This window comes from Nicotiana sylvestris, chromosome 10 (assembly GCF_000393655.2).
Source record: "Nicotiana sylvestris chromosome 10, ASM39365v2, whole genome shotgun sequence".
Classification (NCBI taxonomy): domain Eukaryota; kingdom Viridiplantae; phylum Streptophyta; class Magnoliopsida; order Solanales; family Solanaceae; genus Nicotiana; species Nicotiana sylvestris.
This window is the reverse complement of record NC_091066.1, coordinates 41352615-41374108: the sequence shown is the minus strand read 5'-3', so window position 1 is coordinate 41374108 and position 21494 is coordinate 41352615. Positions and strand designations below refer to the sequence as shown.

The window sequence follows — 21494 nt, the reverse complement described above, 5'->3', positions numbered from 1 at the left end:
ATATTTCTAAATGATATTTCGGGCTGAGAACTACTGTTTTACAAATGCCCAAGGGGCTTATGATGGTTTCTGGACTGAGCATGGATCGGGCTGCGCGCCGCAGCAGTATTACATTGATATTGAGGCCGAGAGCCTGGTTGAGTACATTGATATTGAGGTCGAGAGCCTGGTTGATTATACTGAGATTGATATGAGGCCGAGGGCCTAGATTTGATGCCACGAGATGGCTTGATATTGCGCTTGGGCTGTAGGAGCCCCTCCAGAGTCTGCACACACCCCTAGTGAGCGCCGTCGATGATAAATAAATGGATGGCTCGGGCTGCACGCCGCGGTGGGTACTAGAGTGTACCATCATATGCATTGAATTACACTCATGCATTTGTTTTTATCGGTTATACTTGTCTCAGTATTTGGTACTCTGATTTAATTGACTTGTTGCTTCACTATTTGTTGTTCTAAACTGCCAGTTATAGTTTACTTTGTAGTTTTCCATGATTTCTTATTCTCAGCCTTTATTTATGTTTATTACTCACTGGGTCGGAGTACTCACATTACTCCCTGCACCTTGCGTGCATATCCAGGTACACCACAGGCTAAGTGAGGAATTGTTTAGCTGAGCAGGCAGTATCCGGGAGTATTGAGGTAGCTGCATGGCGTTCGCAGCCTTGATCTCTCCCCTCTATCTCTATCTTTTATTCCGTATTTTTCCTAGACAGACTTGTAATAGGTGGATATTCTGTATTAGAGGCTCATATTCGTGACACCGGATTCTGTTGGGCTATGGTGTGGTATTTTAATTGAACTTCCGCAGATTTTATTATTAATTATACACTTGAATGAAATGACTTAGTAAATTCTCTGTGATATTTATCTATAATCTGAATAAGAATTTGGGATAATGTTGTTGAATGGTCGGGCTTGCCTAGCAGTATGTTGGGCTCCATCATGACCGGGGTTGGGGTCGTGACACTGCTGCAGAATAAGGGATTGTTCTCCGGGTCACACATTGAAGACCCCCAGCAACATTTGAAAAATTTTCTATCAATTTGTGTGACTCAAAGGCAGCCAAATATGACCCAAGAAGCTATCAAGCTATTGTTGTTCCCGTTCTCTGTGACTAGGGAAGCTCAAACCTAGCTGAATTTGCTCCCAATTAATTCCATTGTCACCTTGGAGGAATTAGTAAAGCAGTTCCTGAATAAGTTCTACCCGCCCAACAAGACTGCAAGGCAGATTGATGAAATATTGCAATACAAGCAGCAGCTGACTGAGACCTTGCAGGAAACTTGGGAAAGATTTAAAGGGATGTTGGTGAAGTGTCCTCACCATGGCATTCCAGACCAGATGCTTGGCCAGAGGTTCTACATGGGGTTAGCTGACAATCTAAAGGCCAATGTGGATGCTTCAGCTGGAGGGGCATTTTTGAGTAAGACATTCACCGAGTGCAAAGTCCTTCTTGACAAGATGTCCCAGAATTCGGGGTGGATGACTAGAGGTATAACACTGGCACCCATAGTGCATTCAGTTCCTCTTGACCCAAATAATTCGCATGCAGAGAACATGACCACACTCATGACTCAAATCAGCATTTTGACAAAGAAGATAGATAAAATGGGTACCAAACAGGTGCATATTGTTGACACAACAAATGGAGGACTGTGTACACCTTGTGTTAATCAGTCTTATATGTGTTCATGGAGCGAAGAAGGTGAAAATCAAGGGGCAAGGGAAGACATGAATTATGTTAACAACTTTGGGGGTCAGAGACAAGAAAGACAGTAGTGGAGACCGGCACCAAATCAGTAATACAGACCCAACATGCCTCAGCCTGAGGGCATGCAAGTTCAAGGCCAAATAGTGCCATACCATCAGAGACAACAGGACTACCCACAGCAGAACTAGCAATAGCTGACATATCAGCCACCTCCTCAGCAGCAAGATAACAACATGGTAGAGATCAGGGGGATGCTCTAGCAACTCATTGGGACAAATGGTAAGATGTAAGAAAAGTTGGCAGTACATGATTCAGCTATAAAGAACATTGAAACTCAGTTGGGGCAGTTGTCTATGGCTTTAAACAATTGCCCCTAAGGAACATTGCAAGTGGACACAAATATTAACCCCAAGGAGCAAAACCCGAATCAGCTGATGGCAGTAAGTCTCCGGAATGGAAGAGATTTAGACAAAGAGCAGGAGGTTGCACAAGCCAGCAAAGAGACTACGCCAACTACTCCAATTCTACTAGAGGTAGATAAACCATCAAATCTGACTGAAGTGGTGGTTGAACAGGGTCAAGATGAAAAGGGTAAGGCTAAGGTAAATGAACAAGCTGTAGAACAGGTGGTGCCTCTTGTGCCACAGAACCCCAACAGAGAGAAGCCAGCAAGCAGTGCACAAAGGGTGATACCTGCACCATTCCCTCAGAGACTGGTAAAACAAAGGAAGGAAGATCAATACAAGAAATTCATGGAGATGCTGCGTCAAATTCAATTGAATATTCCTTTGATGGATGCCTTGAGGGAGATGCCAGGTTATGTGAAGATGATGAAAGACCTAATGTCACGGAAGTTTGATTTTTAGGACCTAACCACAGTGACTCTAACGCAGACCTGCAGCGCAGTAGTAACCAAACCGATGGCTCAAAAGATGTCCGACCCAGGTAGCTTCACTATTCCATTCACGATTGGGAGTTATGCCTTTGCAAAGGCATTATGTAATTTGGGAGCCAGCATAAATTTGATGCCTCTGGCTATATACACCAAACTGGGCATTGGTAGAGCTAGACCAACTTCGATGTTGCTGCAGCTGGCTGACCACACGGTAAAAAGGCCTACTGGGGTTCTTGATGATGTGTTGGTGCAAGTGGGGAAGTTCGTGTTCCCTGAAGACTTTGTTATTCTAGACTGTCAGGTAGATGAGGAGATACCTATCATTTTAGGTAGGCCATTTTTGGCCACTGGGAGAGCACTGATCGATTGTGAGACTGGGAATTAAAAATGAGACTGAACGATGAATAAGTCATATTCAATGTTCAGCAATCTATGAGGAGACCCAGTGAATATGCTAATTGCTCTCTAGTGGAGGCAGTGGATGTAATCCTGCAAGAAGATGATGTGACCCCGACTGCTAAAGATCCATTGGAGGCATGTCTGACAAATTTAGAAGAGATGGATGGTGAAGGGTTAGCTGAGTGGGTCATGGCACTTGAAGGCCAAGGATTCTGGAAAAGGGAACCTCAGTTCGAGTCCCTTGAGTTAGAAAAAAGGGCTACATCTCCAGCAAAGCCATCAGTAGAGGAACCACCCAAGCTAGAGCTGAAGCCGCTCCCAGCTCACCTCAGGTACATTTTCTTAGGCCATGATTCTAGTTTGTCTGTTATTATATCATCCGGTTTGCTAGATGTGCAGGTAGAACAGCTCTTACAGGTACTACAGGAAAGTAAGACTGCCATTGGCTGGACCATGCCAGACATAAAGGGTATCAGCCCAGCCTTCTGTATGCACAAGATTCTCTTGGAAGAAGGGCACAAACCTTCCAGAGAACATCAACGAAGGATGAACCCGAACATGAAAGAGGTAGTAAAGAAGGAAGTGATCAAATGGTTAGATGTGGAAATCATCTTCCCCATCTCTGATAGCAATTGGGTCAGCCTTGTCCAATGTGTGCCGAAAAAGGGGGAATGACTGTTGTGCAAAATGAGAATAATGAGTTGATCTCAACTCGTACAGTCACGGGATGGCGGATTTGCATGGATTACCAAAAATTGAACACAGCCACCCGGAAGGACCACTTCCCCTTGCCTTTCATTGACTAAATGTTGGATAGGCTGGCCGGGCGATCACACTTCTATTTCTTGGATGGATATTCGGGGTACAATCAGATATCAATAGCCCCCTAAGATAGAGAGAAAACATTCCTTCACTTGTCTGTATGGAATCTTCGCCTTTCAGAGAATGCCTTTTGGGTTTTGCAATGCACCGGCGACATTTCAACGGTGCATGTTAGCCATTTTCATAGACATGGTGGAGGATATTATGGAGGTCTTTATGGATGATTTCTCCGTAGTGGGATATTCATTCGAGGACTGTCTTCACAACTTAAGAAGAGTGCTCAAAAGATGTGTGGAGACAAATTTAGTGTTGAACTGGGAGAAGTGCCATTTTATGGTACAGGAAGGGATAGTTCTGGGGCATCGAGTGTCCGGTAAAGGAATTGAGGTCGACCATCCTAAGGTTGACGTGATTGAAAAGCTACCACCGCCCACTTCAGTCAAGGCGGTGAGAAGTTTCCTTGGGCACGCCGGGTTCTATAGATGATTCATAAAAGATTTCTCCAAAATTGCTAACCCATTATGCAAACTCCTTGAAAAGGATCACCCCTTTGTGTTTTCTAATGATTGCAGGTTGGCATTTGAGGAGCTAAAGAAGCGATTGGTGACTGCACCCATCATTGTTGCACCCAACTAGGAGTAGCCATTTGAGCCCATGTGCGACGCAAGTGATTATGCCATAGGAGCAGTCTTGGGCAGCGAAAGGATAAACTGATGCAGCCGATTTACTATGCAAGCAAAACGCTAAGCGGTGCACACCTCAATTACACCGTGACAGAAAAGGAAATGTTGGTTGTCGTTTTTGCATTCGACAAATTCAGGTCATACTTGATTGGTTAGAAGGTTATTGTTTACACTGACCATGCAGCAATTAGGTACCTGGTAGAAAAGAAGGAGTCAAAGCCATGCTTGATTCGCTGGGTTCTTCTATTGCAAGAATTCGATCTGGAGATGCGTGACAGAAAAGGGACAGAGAACCAAGTAGCTGACCATCTCTCACGGTTGGAAGGAGCTGAAAATAAGGTAAAGGTTGAGGATATAACAGAGACATTCCCGGATGAATAGTTACTGGCAATGACAATGGAGAAGGCACCATGGTATGCTGATATTGCTAATTATTTACCAAGTGGTATTGTACCTTATGAACTCTCCTCAATACAAAAGAAAAAGTTCTTTCATGATTGTCGGTATTATTATTAGGATGAACCTCTATTGTTTAAATTATGTGTAGATAACATGATCCGTCAGTGTATCCCCGAGAAAGATCAACATTCTGTTTTGCAGGCTTGCCATGCTTTACCATATGGTGGACACTTTGGAGGAATTCGGACAGCAGCTAAGGTGTTGGAGTCAGGCTTGTACTGGCCTACTCTGTTCAAGGATGCCCATTCTTGGGTTAAAATCTGTGATGAATGCCAAAGAACTGGCAACATATCTCGTAGACACAAGATGCCAATGACCACAATTCAAGAGGTGGAGATTTTTGACATGTGGGGGATTGACTTCATGGGGCCATTCGTCAGCTCGTATGGTAACAAGTACATATTGGTAGCAGTTGACTATGTCTCTAAGTGGGTTGAAGCAGTGGCTCTTCCGACCAATGATGCTAAACGGGTACTAGGCTTTCTAAAGAAGAACATTTTCACACATTTTGGTACCCCATACTCAGTGATGGCGGAACCCATTTCTGCAATAGAGCATTCGCACGGCTATTGGAAAAATATGGAGTTCGTCATAATATGACCACCCCGTACCACCCACAATCGAGCGGACAAGTTGAAGTGTCCAACATGGAGATTAAAAGTGTCCTCACAAAAATAGTGAATGGAACAAGGACTGACCGGGGAAAGAAATTGGATGATGCATTGTGGGCGTACCGCACAGCCTTCAAAACCCCAATTGGTATGCCACCGTACAAGTTGGTGTTTAGAAAGGCATGCCACCTCCCAGTTGAGCTAGAGCATAAAGCACTTTGGGCATTGCGGCAGTTAAACTTAGACATGGAGACAGCAGGTACTAACAGAATTACTGGGTTACATGAGCTAGAGGAATTTAGGTTCCAGGCCTTTGAGAGTGCTAGATTATACAAAGAAAGGATGAAATTAATGCATGATAAGCACATATTGGATCAATACTTCAAACCCGGAGATCTAGTGTTGTTATACAACTCGAGATTGAGATTGTTCCCAGGTAAGTTAAAGTCCCGATGGTCAGGACCCTTCAGAGTGGTGCAATTGTTCTTAAGTGGAGCTGTAGAGATTGAATCAGAAGATGGGACAAACAAGTTCACAGTAAATGGACAAAGGTTGAAACATTACCTTGGAATGGCTGAAGAAAAAGGGGATAGAGTGGTAATCACTTTGGGAGAGCCCCAGTACGCGGATGAGGAGTGATGATCAAATGCTTGCGTCGTGCCGCGACGTTAAATCAGGCGCTGCATGGGAGGCAACCCACGAGTGTGTTGATTAGTGTGTTCATGTAACTTAAAAAAAAAACAACGCCAGCACCGCGATCGCGGTAAACTGCGGTAGAAGGCAAACATTCTACCTCGAATTTTTCATCCCACCGCGGTGGACCGCGGTAAATCGCGGTGAGACGTAAACATTCTGCCTCAATTTTTTAAACCCACCGCGGTCGTGGTGGACCGCGGGGGTACCAGGTATTTTGAATTTTTTTTATTTTTTTCTGTTTTTTTCTGTTTTTTCTTTTCTTCTTCTTTTATTTTTAAAACCCAACCCCCTCCCCCCCTAACTTTACATTACTCGATCCCCCTCCCCCAAATTTCTCCATCTCCCTCTCTCTCTCTAAACCCTAACTTACCCAATTCCTCTCCTCTTCTTCTTCTCCTTCACACACACTACCCCCACCCCCCATCTCCATTCCTCTCCTCCTTCCTCCCTTAAGGTATGATTCTAACCCTCCCTTCTCTTTTTATTTTGTATTTTGTTGTTGTTATGATTGTTTGAGGTTGATATGGTGTTGTAATTGTAGTAGTTTTTTTTTGGTAGTTTCTTCTTCTTGTTTTTTCTATTTTAATTTCATTTTTGAGAATGTTTGGTGAAGGGGTTGTGTAATTAATGATTGGAATGGTGTTTGTTGGTGGGTGATTGAATGACACAAGTGTGGGGTGTGTTGGTCTAGTTGTATACTTGATTTGGGAGGAGTTTTGAAAGACTCATGAGGGCTAAATGTGTTTGGATAATGCCCCGCCCACAAGGTGTTTGGGAAATTGCCCCAATGGAGATATAAGGAGCTATTGTGATATGGTTATGGTGAAGTCTAATTAACCATCCATAGTCACATATTTTGTGCACTCATTAATAGGCGTCTCGTTGTTTGACAGGTGCAATGAGTTCAACTAGAAAGAGACGAAACAGCGGGCCCTCCACTAGTGGACCGGAAGGTTCCTCACGACCTAAGAGCCAAGCTAGCGCACCTCAGTTCGATAGCACTCGGTTTGTATCCAAAGCAGCGGAGGATAGGTACAACCAGAAAGCAGCTAAGAAGTTACAACATGAGGTGTACATTGATCGCACGGCTTTGGAGGTGGAATGCCCCAATATGTTTAATGAGCTGAGGCGGTGTCAGCTGGACATCTTCTTTGAGGTATCGGAGGAGGCTAATGTTCAGCTAGTAAGGGAGTTCTATGCGAACTTGCCAGAACATGAGAATGGGGTTGTACAGTGCACAATACCCCAGTAAATGCATCCCTCGACACCATCCGCAGGGTATACAGGATGCCAGTGTTCAGGGGTGAAGTTGATAATTATCGCACTTTCAGCGGTACACGGTTCTTGTGGGGAACTCTTTTTGATACTATCTGTGTGCCGGACGGAGAACCCCTATGGATCACACCCAGAATTACACTTAACTCCCACTGTTTGAATTGGGAGGCTAAGTGTTGGCTCACCATTATCAACAGTCGATTGTTGCCATCCAGCAACACGACAGATGTTAATCTACCACGGGCGTCGGCAATACATTGTTTCATGTCCCATAGTGATTTTGATGTGGCCCAGCTCATCCATGAAGAGATGTTCATCCGATCACCTGAGCTAATCAAAGGCCACTACTTCCCTTCGTTGATCACCTGGCTATGCCGTATTGCTAGAGTCCCTGAAGACCCTCGGGTTGATGGGAGATTGCCACTGAAAGCCCCGTTCCGGGCAAAAAAGAATGGAATTGGACGAGAGCCGATGGTGAATGTTGCTGACTCTGATGATGATTCAACTGATGAGGATGATGATGATGCTGAGGTATTTGCGGTTCCCCCTCCTCCGAGAGTTGATGTGGCAGACCCATCACAGCCACGCCGGAGCACCCGTATGATAGCTTTGGAATAGGATATGGCTGGGTTGCGTACCTCAGTCAATGATTTGGGTGCCCATGTTGATGCGGTGGCTGAGAGGCAAGTGAAGTCGGAGAAGAAATTCTTGGGATGGTTGAGAGCTCTAGGACGTGAGTGCAACGTGAACCCAGACATTGTCTCCGATCAGGAGTGAGCCTTTAGGGAAGTTCCTTAACCTCACTGTTCTTTAAATTTTTAAGCCATGGGGACATGTCTTCATTTTAAGTGTGGGGTGGGGATACTTCATTGTATGTTTGTAATTGTAATAATTGACTGTTTGATTTTGTTTGTTTTGTCTTTCTTTGATTGTTTTGATATTAGAGTAATAGTTCATTAGGAAAGTTAAAATAGTAAGTGACGTGTCCCGACGACAGATTTCATTCGGCCGGGTTCTTGAGGGACTAAGTCGAGAAAAAAAATTAGAATATGGAGACTCTTCCTGATGACGGATCCTTTAGATAATTTTCTTGAGGGAAGTTAGTCTAGAGAAAAGACCAAAAAGATTTTATTTTATTTTATTTTTAGGTAGTGTAGTAACTCCCCCTTGGTTTTTCTTTGGGTCATGGTTCTTTTCCAAGGGTTTAGCTTGAACCGGGTATAGGTAGTTTTTATTTATTTTTGTTCTTTTTAGTTTTTAGAGTAGGACTAATGGGCTACGAGCTAAATTCGAAGGAAAACCCTTAGCGTTAATACACCTGAGCACAATAGACACTAGAGTATAACGCCTAGCTTCATTGGTTGAATCCTGTTAGAGTGCCTTAAAATTGTACGTTTGTATCTAACTTGAACACTCAAAAGAGAATGTCTTGATAAACCAATCTGGAGTGAGTCATGTGCCATGTGAGTGTAAGTTTTACTGTGTTCCATGTTCATATTTGATGCCTAGAACTTGCCATGTGTGTTTGCAAAGCGAAATAGTAGTTTCTTTAAGTTTTAGAAGTGATATAAGCATTTCTTTATTGAGCTAGACATATAAAGTAAACCCACCTGAATGCAATACATCGTAGTTAACCCCGTTGAGCCTATAAGCCTATTTCTTTGGCAACCACATTGCGAACCTTACCCAATTATTTGAATAGCCTGCTGTTTGAACCCGTTTACCTCCCAATAAGCACTTGAATGGTAGTAAAATTATGCAAAAGCAAAAGTGTGGGATGGTGGTTTGGTTTTTGAGTGGAACCATTGAGATAGAGAAAAAATGTTGAATTTTGAAGCATAAAAGAACAAAAAGCACCACGAAAAATATATATATATATATATATATATATATATATATATATATATATATAGTTATAGTGGTTGATAAGTGGTGGCTTGTACAAATTGCACCTAATGAATGAGGATGTTTTAAATAAATGTGGTGGAGTGTTTGGTTGGCACAACTATAATCTTTAAGTCTAATGTACTTGTATTAAAAGTGCTTAGGTAGGTTAGTCACTATATCTAAATATCCTACCTGTCCCTTAGCCTACATTACAACCAAATAAAGTCTTATTGATCTTAGACTGAGTGGGCTCAATTAGTAGAGTATTACACTATGGGCAAGCTTATGGTGCATCTTTGTGGCATGTGAATGTTCTTTTTGAGAGTGAGCGAATTTTGTCTATCTTAGTTCCTACTTGTTCTAATTATCATCATATGTGGAACTACTCTCTTGTGTGATGTGAGGGCATGTGATACACAAAGGAAAGGTAAGTCTTGACTCTTGTATAGAGTGGTTTGAGTAAGTGTTGATGTTGCATGGCATAAAAGGATTGACTCTTGAAGTAAAGGTTGTTCACTACTAGGTACAACTTTTGTAAAATGTTCATGGTGTGAGTCGTAAGGGAAAAGCTTAGGGAAGGAATTTTGATGGAGTGTGGTGGATTGCTCGAGGACTAGCAATGATTTAAGTGTGGGGTGTTGATAGTAGGCTATATAGTTGATATTTACACCTTAATATGACCATACTTTGCTGTTGTTTTACAGATAAATTGCTAACAAAATGCTCTAAATAGTGTTCTTTTGTTTAGCAGGGAATATTATATGAGAGAAAGCAACATGGAGTATTTTGGAGGCGATATGTAAAGAAAAACACCCACTCGAGAAGTACTCGAACACAAAGAAGCATAAATGGCCTGGGCAAGAAGGCCACCGCGACCGCGGTGGCACCGCGGTAGATTAACAATGTAAGGCAGAAAGGTTAGCATTCACCGCGGTCGACCGCGGTGCACTGTTCACGCTGCTGGAAAGTTTGAGGACCAAAGTGTAAAATCGGGGAAACTTTTGTAAAACCCTTATATGCTTTAGAAACTCGCTCAAGATTGTGCTAAGCTGATTTTAGACTACTTTTGGAGGCAAGAACAAGATTGAGAAGATCAACCAAACATTAGAGTTTTTCTATCTCCTTTTAATTCTTGCAATTTTACATTATGAACAATTTAGTAGTTTTCTCTTATTTTATTATGAGTAGCTAAATACTTATCTAGGGTTGATATAACCAATTGTTGGTTGAAGTTTTGACTCAAGTTATTATAATCGAGCCGGATTTATGATATGATTGTTCAACTACGTTTTGTATGGTGATTAATTGATGGGCTCTTGATTAATCGTGTCTAATTACCTTATATTGCTTGAGAAAGAATATTAGGTTAGATAGCTGTTGAACAACACCACTTTTGGGTAATTGAAGAGATTCATTACTTGAACTTAAAAGTGGGTTTAGAGATAACAAAACTTTGGTGGGATAATTTAGAGTTGCATAACTATTGTCAGCTAGAGTAGTTCGAGAGAATGCTCTAGTAAATTATTGTAGTTGATCGAGAGATAATTACGATAACCCATAACTCTTAATCCTCATAGAGTATTACGGCGAGATTATAGCGGAAGAGTCAAAACTAAACTAGCAATTGGGGAAATCACTGCCCTAGACCTTTTTACCATTGAATTATCTTTGTTTTAGCTTACTGTTGTTTTTAATAGTAGTTGAAGTAGTTAAACAAAAACTCAATCTTTATTGATCAAAAAATCTTGCATCTAGAGATTGATTGAGTTGATTATAACATTGCCGAAGAGTGTAATAGATAGGTTAGTTCCCTGAGGATTCGATTCCGGATTTAAAACCGAATTATATTTGCAGCGACCGCTTTATCCTTTAAAAGGCATAGTTGGGCGTTATCAACGCCTAAGAAGTAAGGCAAAGAACCAAGTCCTTTAGTAATTCAGGGAGGCACTCAAACTAACAAGCATAATCATCAAGTTTCAAGAGAGTTGCACGCCCAATTGTAGCTAGTAATTGGCATGCTTCATGACTGTTAAGATAGTAATGCTCGTTGCCTCCAAATCCTAGGTCCGTCCGCCTCTGATCTGGAGGATTTAGGAATTCTTTCACTAAAGCCAATGGCATTTCAAACACGATTGGGATCTCCTCTTGGTATATCCAATCTGGGCATTGCTTTTCTACGTTCTATAAACAAATAGTTCGAGTATGGCTTTAAGCGAACTTATGACTGATTAAAACTTCCTGGAGAGATTTGTGCAAGACTTTTTTTCTTCAATTTATTGTATTTTCTTATTTACGAAACCGATAGTTGTAATTGTGTAATTGATTGTTCGTTTGTGTGAATTACGTGTTTATGTACCCTAAAAACTCTATCTACCATGAATTTTGGATGTTTTGTCAAGAGGTGATAGCATATTCATGAGGAAAAATTATCGAACTTGCGAATCTTTACCGTATCACTAGGACGTTTATCATTTGATTGATTGCAAAGTCCCCTAACCTTGAATGGACATATTTGCAAATTGCAAGAAATATTTGGTTCGAACGTCTCTCGTCCAGTTACAGTCACCTGTGCTTCATGTAAAGTATGGCAATGCGCCAATGCACTGAGATGTGAGTAGAGGAGATTCAGAATTTTTTTGTATAGGATTGCTTTAAGAAAAAAATAAAGGAATTGTAAACTTAGGGAAGAATGTGGTTGTCCACCAATGGAGAGAAAACTAAATCTCAGTGGTTGGTTCCGCGAGAGACAACTTGTCATCTGCATGTTCAATGCTAAAATATTTCCTACTTTTCTTACTGCTGCTTTGCAATAAATCTTGTAATATTATTTTCCTATTTACATTAAAAATGCTGACTGAATTTACAACAACATGAGGGATAGACCAGACCTACTTTGATTATTTCACAAACAAATAAGATTATGAGTGCAAAGGTCAGAAAATCTACTCAATGAATTTCGATCAAGATTACATTGATGATTTGTCAATCATATACAGTAATCTCTAAGACAAAACACAATAAACATTGAATTAGTTTACACTTTAATTGGAAAAAAAATGAAATACAAAAAGAAAAGCGTTGAAGCTACTCAGCAAAAGACACTATATAAATAGAAACAACTTTACTAGAACATTATTCCCTATACTGACAACTAAAAGAGCACAAGCAAATTTGTGGCGTTACACTTAGGTGCTGGGACTATCTTCAGTGACCATTCACCAGTCCATTCTCAGAAGCTTTCTTGGCATAGAATCTTCTGTACTTGGAATCAACCTCTGTGAGGTAGTAAGTTCCTGGAGCTAGAAGACTACAATCTTTGCTTGTGACGAAATCCTTGGCCCCATATCTATGCTCCATTAGTTGCATTATTTCGACGAATTTTTCAGGAACCAACTGTCATAAAAGATCAACATCAGGGATGGTTATGTTGAAAAGATAGACATGGATATGAAAAAGATTTGCAAGCTACAAATGTATCAATTTTTTGGTCTTCTAGCTTCGGTAGAGTTGGTAACATTGTCGAAGTCTGCATATTATATGTATAGATGAAAATAGCACATACCTCGTGTCTTGATTTCAACTTCTCTGCAACATTCATCGCGCTTGCAATGTTTGACAAGCTAAAAGGATGTTGACCTTCATTAAGCTTGAGTGAGAACATTGTTGCAGTTGATCCACTACCATAGGAGAACAACATTACCCGCTGTCCAGCCTGAGGTAACAACAAAATCATTCAGAAACTAGAACAAGCAGGTTGATAATAGTACTAACAAACAACGGGACCAAAAGGGGAAAAGTAACTCCTGATTACCAACGTGTTGTGCTTATTGTGAAGGAGTGATGCAAAAGCAGCATATAGAGAAGCAGTGTACATGTTGCCAACTTGTTTTGGTATTAATGTGGTAGGTTGCACCTTCTCATTGTAAAATGGTTTTGCAACTTGCTGGGATGTCTGTACATGGTTAAAATAAACCGCTGTTAGTTCCAATCACAATGCACATAGATCTGAAAGCAATTTATCCTACTTAAGATTTCATTTTTAGTGTTTAAAAAAATGAACGAGAATGTCTTTCGAAGAAGAAAGAGTGTAAAATTCAAGAGTAAACCTTCTCAAGATCACGGCTTTGGTAGCTTTCATCACCACTTAGGGACAAAAATGGTGCAAGCTTTTCTTTGGCAGATTTATCGATAGAGCTGAAAATGGAAACCAAAAGTTCTTAGTCAACAAAATTCCTTTTAGATGACAAAAAGAAAAATCCTCTGAAAGAGAAACTTGCAACCCACCAAGCATTCCTCAAAAAGTCATTGAAAAGCAACCGAGCAAAGCTCTTTTGTACAAGCTGCAGGATTTAAACAAAACATTCAAGTGTCAATAAAATTTCAGATAAAAAAGTACAAATAAAGTCATCAATCAACAATCGACTCTATAAACTACCTTGTTGTACGGTGAATGGAACACAAAGTAGGCTGCATCAGCAATCGAAAACTGCTTGCCTTCCAATTTCTCATATCTAGAATATGAAACACAGCAAAGCAATTAATACAAGATAATCAAGAGATTGATTTCCAAATAGGAGAATGTTTCCACCGAGCAGCTTACTTGTTGCATAAGCTCTTGTAGCAAGCATCAAGTGCCATGAGATAACAAGTTTGTGAAAGCTTGCCATCAACCACCTGCAGTCAACAATTTTCATCACACCTCACAGGGGGAACAAAAAAGAGATATAAAAGAAGGTTTTATACAAATTAATCATCAATCCTACTTTTTCCAGTGTTAACCAAGTAAACCATCCTTCTATTTAGAATCTGTAAGCTACAGCTTTTAAAGAAACATTAGAGAATTACTTAGAATTACCAGATGAACTAGAAACTTAAGAAAGAAATAAGGAAAGCAAGAAAAGAAAGAGGCACAAAGCTAAAACTAGCAAATGATATAGCTCGAACATGTAAAACAAAATAGAAAGGAAATTTATTTTATGAGAACGAGTGCTTTTCCACCTAAAAGAACGATTTAGAAGCCACTTGAGATTCTATTGACAAAAAGAAGTACAGAAGAAATTTATCGTAAGAATGAGCGTTTTTGCACCTTAAAAATAATTTTAAGGCCATGTGAGTCTAAATTGGGGGAAAAAAAAAGAGCAAAGCATGTCTGTGAAAACAGATAATTAATCAGGCATGCAAGGATTAGAGGGAATTACTGGATATTCACTGTCTAGGATAGGCTTGTAAAAATCATAGACATGAGCCATATGGCTAGCCCTGATCTTGCTTTCAAAAACAATAGGGGCATTAGGCCCAATTAGCATAGCAATGGCAGCAGCTCCTCCAGTTGGCCTAGCAGGTCCTTCAGCATAGACCTATAAAAAACATCCAATAAGTGAATAGGATTCATCTTAAACAACAACAACAACAACAACCAGTATGTTCCCACCAGGTGAGATCTTAAGGAAGAACATTACATAAATTTTACAGGTATAGCCAAGAATCACATTAAATGGAAGATGATTCAATATAACCACATAATTGCAACGTAGAGGTCCCAGTCTATTTCTAGCTACATGCCAAATAAAGAATGTAAATTCAAAGTCTATTAGACAATACAGATACTATAGAATGTTTATAGGTGATGATCATTACCGCACTATCTGTGCATACAACAAGTCCATAACGTCCATCCCATGAAGAGCTCTCCACCCAATTCACACAGTTGAACAATGCAGCAGTTCCACCATAGCATGCATTAGTTGAGTCAACTCCTTCAATGTCAGTATTCCCACATTTCTGTATGTTTCACATGGCCAGGAAACAAGATACATTACAATTAAATTATGAGATACTAAAACATAAAGCTTTAATAGGTGAAGTAGAATTTAAGAAAGACAAACAACATAGCTGATGCAACCGAACAATCAAGGCAATTTCACTAAGAACAGTGGTTGAAAAGTAAGGAAACTCATTATGGATTAGAAAAGAGCTGCATGGAATAAGCAGATTTGGCCCCTAAATAAGATTAAAACATACTTCATGCACCTTTAAGTGAATTGAGAAATATCATATCTCTTTGGCTGCGCATCTTTGTGCTGGTGCAGTAACCGAGGAGGAGACAAGTAGTTAAGTTTTCATTTACTTCGGTCAGAGGAGGTCATTCTTATACCATATCACAGAATTAGGAGATTAGACACAGCTTGAACTGCACCATAACATAAAATGGGAAAGAGGAGGTCATTCAATTTACTAAACCAATGCTCACTAGGAACTTAGAATTACCTCAAATATTTGCATCAGGAACGTCTTGATGGATTTGCTTTTATCGATAACAGTCTCACTTCCAACTTCCAGTCTACCAACTTGCTTTGGATCAACAGCATACTTCTCCAGAAGGGAAGTAACAGCTGTCAAACTGAAGACAAACAATATAATTAGAATAATTATGCAATACCATGTGATGACCCAAAAGGTCATCACTTGTTTTAAAAGTAAATTCTGCGTTTCGAGGCCTCAAAAACCTCTTTCGGCATCACCTCGATTTGCGTGCGCAGTCCGGGCGCGTAGCCGAAAAGCCATTATGTGAAAATCTATGAAAAATGATGAATTTTGACTTTAAAATGGATTTAAGTTGACTTCGGTAAACATTTTGGGTAAACGGACCCGGACACGTGATTTGACGGTGCCGGAGGGTCCGTAGGAAAATATGGGACTTGGGCGTATGCCCAGAATCGGATTCCGAGGTCCCAAGCCCGAGAAATGAATTTTTTAAAGAAAATTATTTTCTGGAATTATTTATGTGTTTTGGAAATGAAATGTGTTTAAAACTTGATGGTATCGGGTTCGTATTTTGGTTCTGGCGCCCGGTACAGGTCGTATATGTGATTTAAAATAAGTCTGTAAAATTTGGTAAGAAACGGATTTGAAATGACGTGAATCGGATCGTATTTGAGAAATTTGGAAAAATTTGAAATTCTTAAGAAATTTCATGATTTTGATGCTAAATTCATAGTTGTTGATGTTATTTTGGTGATTTAAATGGATGAGCGAGTCCGTACGATGTTTTTAGGTTGGTGTGCAAGTTTGGTTTGGAGCCCCGAGGCCTCGGGTGAGTTCTGGATAGGTCACGGAGTGAAAATTTCACTTGGGAATTTGCTGGTATGTTGCAGGCCTGCAGGCTCGCAAATGCGAGCATTGTATCGTAAATGCGAGAAGTGGCATAGGCTGCCTTATTCGCAAATGCAAAGAAATGGTCGCAAATGCAACATCGCAAATGCGAAGAGGCTTGGTTTTCCTCAGGGTTCGCAAATGCAAACCCATGTTCGCAAATGCGAAGGTAGCAGAAGTCTAGGTTTGCAATTGCAAACCCTGGTCGCAATTGTGACATTTGCAGGTTGCGAACCCTGGTCGCAATTGCGACATCTGCAACCTGCAATTTTATAACTTAGCCGAAAATCTTTCATTTTTCACGCTCTTTCAAAACCAAAACACTCTTGGGCGATTTTCAAAGACAACTCTTCTTCCAAATCGATTGTAAGTCAATTTTAACTCGTTTCCTTCAATCATTAACATCTTTTCACATGATTTCAACTCAAAATCAATGATTTTCATGGGGAAATTGGGTGTTTTCGGTAGAACCTAGGTTTTTCAAAAAATTGGGGATTTGGACCTCGATTTGAGGTCCGATTTCAAAACAAATTATATATTTGAGTTCGTGGGGAATGGATAATCGGGTTTTGGTTCGAACCTCGGGTTTTGACCATGTGGGCCCGGGGACGATTTTTGACTTTTTGGGTAAAACTTTAGAAAACTTATTTTCATGCATTAGAATTGATTCATTTAGCGTTTATTGATGTAATTAAGTAATTTGTGGCTAGATACGAGCGAATTGGTGGTGGAATCAAGAGGTAAAGCGATAGTAGAGACTTGAATTGTGTTTATGGCATCGAGGTAAGTGTTTGGTCTAACCTTAGCTTGAGGGATTAGGAGTTGAGTCCTATTTGCTATGTGGTATTTGTTGAGTACGACGTATAGGCATGGTGACGAGTATTTATACGTTGGTGTCAAGCATGCCCGTGAATCTTATATTGTTATTATTATGACTTCGTTGTATTTTTCATGCTTTGATGATGATTTCTATTGTTGGACAAAGTTTGTGGAAGTAATTGTGACATTTGAACATTGAGGAGCGTTGGCTCAAGTTGTATAATGAAATGTGAAAGTATAAGTGGTAATTGACCCTTTTAAAGCATTGGCTCAAGTGTAAAAGTGAATTGTGAAGTAAAAGTGAGGAAGAGAAGAGTATCATTATGTTGCCTCCCTTGCCGAGATATTGTTGATTTTAATGTTATCTCCCTTGTCGGGATGTTTATGTTTTGTTTTGATGTTGCACCCTTGTTGGGACTTGATTGTTGAACTATTGTTCCCTCGCCGGGATTCTTATTGTAATTGCATTTATTCTCTTGCCCTATTGTTGTGATTGTTGTTTGGGTGAAGAGTGTTAAAGCACGAAGGGTGATGCCGTGTATTGTTTTGGTGAGAGAGTGTTAAAGCACGAAGGGTGATGCCGTGTATGATTTGTGAGGAAAGAGTGTAAAGAACAAAGGGTGATGATGTGCCGCACGATGTACCATTCCGTGCCGATTATATTGATTATATGGTGAGGACGAGAGTAAAAGCACGAAGGGTGATGCCGTGCATATTTTCATTACTTGATTGCTTTGGCGAGGACGAGAGTAAAAGCACGAAGGGTGATGCCGTGCACTTATTGATTCCTGATTCTTTGTTGATATCTGAGATATGTTGTTCCTTTAATTACCTGTTGTCTTTCTATTCTAAATTGATAGTTTCCCGCAACATGTTACCCCTCTCATACTTGACTGTATATTATTGTTCTTCTTTTCCACTGTATATAGTTAAATTGCACAGGTTTATTTGGTAGTCTGGTCCTAGCGTCGTCACTACTTCGCCGAGGTTAGGCTAGGCACTTACCAGCACATGGGATCGGTTGTGCTGATACTGCACTTTGCACTGTGTGCAGATCCCGGAGCAGCAGCTTTTGGACCGTAGATTGGGTGGCTGCCTTTAGTCCACGCGGAGATCCAAGGTAGTCCTGCAGGCGTCCGCAGACCCTGGCATCTCCCTCTATCCCTTTACTCCCGTTTCATTTACTTAGTTCAGAAACAGTGTATCTTTTATCTTTCAGACTTTGTATGTAGTATTCTAGATCGTTTGTGAAACTATGACACCAGTTCTAGGTGGTCGAGGCTCAAAAAGTTGTATCAGATACATATTTCAGATAGTTTACTGCATTTCTTCCGCTTATTGCAATTTCCGCTGTCTACACGTTATTGTTTTATAATTGTTAAAGAAAATAAATTGGTAAAAAGGTAATTTGTTTAAACAATCGGTTTGCCTAGCTCACATTAGTAGGCGCCATCACGACTCCCGAGGGTGGAAAATCCGGGTCGTGACATACCAAGATCAAATTGCTTTCTCATTCAGTTACATTAAGTAAACAAACTACTTTAAAATAGAGGATAACCAAATAATTTACTGACAACTTCAAACAACAGAGCAATTTTGCATTATAAGCTTCTAAAGCCAGTGAACATTAGTCAAAAGCAATGGAGGCAATACCTCATTGATATAACATCTTCAACCTCAGTGCAAAAGCCCATACAATCTTGTCCAAGACCAATTGTGTATTTCCCTTTGCTTGCTCCATCATGAGCTTCCAATACTTCCTATGTATAGTTAATAGGAACAAGAATTAGCAGAAATCAGAAAACTAACTCCCTACAATTTTACTAGCTGGTTTATCTTACTCATAAACTGATAACTGTAATCAAGTGTTAATTACATTAATAATGTTCGAAAAGAGCTTATAGAGCTCTATGGGGGCAAAATGCAACATAGATTGAAGGTGCGCTAACTATTGAAAGTGCTAAAAGAGGCGAGATAGACCTAAATTACAGGGGGGAGAGGTTATAAGAAAAAGACCAACAATCTGTTGGAGTTAATATGAACCTAGCAAAGCACCACAGATCGATGAATGCAGAGGACTGTATAGGTATTAAGAGTTAGTTGAGAACTTCTAATTTCCCGTAAAATATAACGAATTTAGAATTACAATGAAATTGACCAGAATAGAGCAAAATGATTATAGAGGATATACATAGCTACCACATGAGCATATTAGGAAGTTTCAAAAAGAATGCACTCAAAATCAATTACATGCATTAATAACTATGCTTGCAAGCTATAGATCATAACAATGAGCCCTTAAGCAGACTATAAAATCACATTCTTTTAATAGAATCATCTTAAGCATGACGATTAGTTACTCTGTCCAAAATAGAATAATATTTTTTTATATTTAAACAATTTAACTTTAAAGTTATCATTATTTTGAGACCACAAGAGTCCGTCTTTCTTTCTTAAACTTCGTTCTAGTCAAACAAAGCCACAGGACAGAGGTGGTAGTTTCTCTGTATAACAGGGAAGCAGGCTCTCTCTGTATAATAAAATAGCAACGCTTCATTTAAAAATGAGAAAAAGCTTCAAACTTATAAATCAGAAGATCGCATGCATTTTCCTAGTCGTTCCTCTTTAAAATTTTCTCCACATCGAAAAAGCAAAATCATCAGCAGTAAATTTCTTTTCAATAAATAAATAAACATAAAAGACAACTTTTTAATGAACTTCAGGACTCCTAATCATAAAACTAAAAAAGGCGTAAAAATCAATATTTCCGATCGCGCACAGAAAATAAGAAGCTCGTATTTCATTTCTCTCTCAATTAAAATTAAAGCGAAAATTACGATATTGAAACAGATTCATAAAATCCACATCGCATATGCTGTGTCTGTAAGTATAAAGGAGATTGATTACCTGCTGAATGCAAGTGGGGGGGAAGTAAATTTCTATGGCGAGGATTCCGACATTCTTCTGTTGAGGAGGTGCCATTGATTCTTCTTTGAGTAAACGGAACGGATCCAGACAATTTCTCCCTAAAAAAATGGAGAGAATGTTTTGTTTTAACAGAAGAAAAAGAGAGAGGGGAAATGTGTGAGTGATTCGAGGAGGAGAAACAAGAAGAAGAGGAAGAAGAAAGGTGAATTAGTTCATGTTTCCGTTGGGATTATATGTGTAGTTGTTTGCCCCAGCCCTCAAATGCAGACTTCGTGACAACCAATTTTCATTTTTCCCAAAATATAAATGCAAAGTGAGAAAGAGAGAGGTTCCAATATGTAAAATAGTTTAATTAACTTAATGTGTTTAAAAGTTAAATCTGTTATAAAATAATAAAAGTAGAAGAACAATATTGGAGAGAAAGAGAGAAGAAATTCTTATTGAATTTTGGGATGATTTATAATAGGGTAAGACCCCTCTATTTATAAGGGAAAAATGACTTAGCCACAAAGTAAAACTCTCTACAAGATAGACATGCACTCTAAATAGAATTCTATTCATAACACTCCCCTTGAATGTCTACTCGATAAGTAATGTGCCTCGTTAAAACCTTAACTAAAATAAAACCCAATGGGAAAAAAAATCTAGTAAAGGAAAAAGAGTACACAAATCTAACAATACGCTTTTTGGTTGCTTCGTTAAAAACCATGCAAGGAAAACCCAGTGGGACAAAACCTTGTAAGGGAAAAAGAGTGCAACGCGCATTAACTCCCCCTGATGAGAGCATCAATTCACATCCTTGAGCCGTTGCATCCCAATCTTGTGCACTAGCTTTTTGAAGGTTGACGTCGGTAGAGATTTTGTGAACAAATCTGCCATATTGTACATTGATATCACCATTCTTTTGAAGATCATGTGTGAAAAATAACTTTGGTGAAATGTACTTTGTCCTATCTTCTTTTATGAATCCTCCCTTCAATTGAGCTATGCATGTTGCATTGTCTTCATACAAAATCGTGGGTAGTTTGTCACATTTCAAACCATATTTGTCTCGAATGAGATGTATTATAGACCTTAACCACACACACTCTCGACTTGCTTCATGAATAGCAATTATCTCAGCATGATTAGATGAAGTAGCCACAATTGATTGC

The 21494-nt window shown here is 39.7% G+C and overlaps 3 protein-coding genes across 3 annotated transcripts; 2 read left to right on the top strand and 1 right to left on the bottom strand.

Moving 5' to 3' along the window:
- Positions 1-2634: 2634 nt before the first annotated feature.
- Positions 2635-4894, top strand: LOC138879236 (uncharacterized). The gene is made up of 4 exons (XM_070158836.1): positions 2635-2910; positions 3036-3644; positions 3951-4277; positions 4670-4894. Exons 1-4 carry the CDS (start codon positions 2635-2637, stop codon positions 4892-4894), a joined length of 1437 nt encoding a protein of 478 aa, XP_070014937.1.
- A 725-nt stretch (positions 4895-5619) lies between these two features.
- On the top strand, positions 5620-6222 carry LOC138879235 (uncharacterized). Its single transcript, XM_070158835.1, has one exon. It carries the CDS (start codon positions 5620-5622, stop codon positions 6220-6222), a length of 603 nt encoding a protein of 200 aa, XP_070014936.1.
- Positions 6223-12319: 6097 nt separating this feature from the next.
- LOC104248444 (hydroxymethylglutaryl-CoA synthase-like) lies at positions 12320-20617 on the bottom strand. The gene is made up of 12 exons (XM_009804698.2): positions 20320-20617; positions 19066-19172; positions 15709-15841; positions 15079-15222; positions 14640-14798; positions 14042-14115; positions 13877-13952; positions 13726-13781; positions 13548-13635; positions 13253-13393; positions 13004-13153; positions 12320-12834 (listed from the first exon to the last, which is right to left on the bottom strand). Exons 1-12 carry the CDS (start codon positions 20392-20394, stop codon positions 12646-12648), a joined length of 1392 nt encoding a protein of 463 aa, XP_009803000.1. The 5' UTR covers positions 20395-20617; the 3' UTR covers positions 12320-12645.
- Positions 20618-21494: the final 877 nt, after the last annotated feature.

Excerpts from the sequence above, each read along its gene's own strand:
- LOC138879235 (XM_070158835.1), top strand. The coding sequence starts at position 5,620 with ATGGAGATTAAAAGTGTCCTCACAAAAATAGTGAATGGAACAAGGACT.
- LOC138879236 (XM_070158836.1), top strand. The coding sequence starts at position 2,635 with ATGGCTCAAAAGATGTCCGACCCAGGTAGCTTCACTATTCCATTCACG. Across the intron at positions 3,645-3,950 it reads CCATCTCTGATAGCAATTGG|AGAATGCCTTTTGGGTTTTG; the intron begins GTCAGCCTTGTC and ends TTCGCCTTTCAG. Across the intron at positions 4,278-4,669 it reads CGCCCACTTCAGTCAAGGCG|AAGGTTATTGTTTACACTGA; the intron begins GTGAGAAGTTTC and ends TTGATTGGTTAG.
- LOC104248444 (XM_009804698.2), bottom strand. The coding sequence starts at position 20,394 with ATGGCACCTCCTCAACAGAAGAATGTCGGAATCCTCGCCATAGAAATT. Across the intron at positions 15,223-15,708 it reads TCCTGATGCAAATATTTGAG|AAATGTGGGAATACTGACAT; the intron begins GTAATTCTAAGT and ends TGAAACATACAG. Across the intron at positions 13,636-13,725 it reads GACTTTTTGAGGAATGCTTG|CTCTATCGATAAATCTGCCA; the intron begins GTGGGTTGCAAG and ends TTCCATTTTCAG.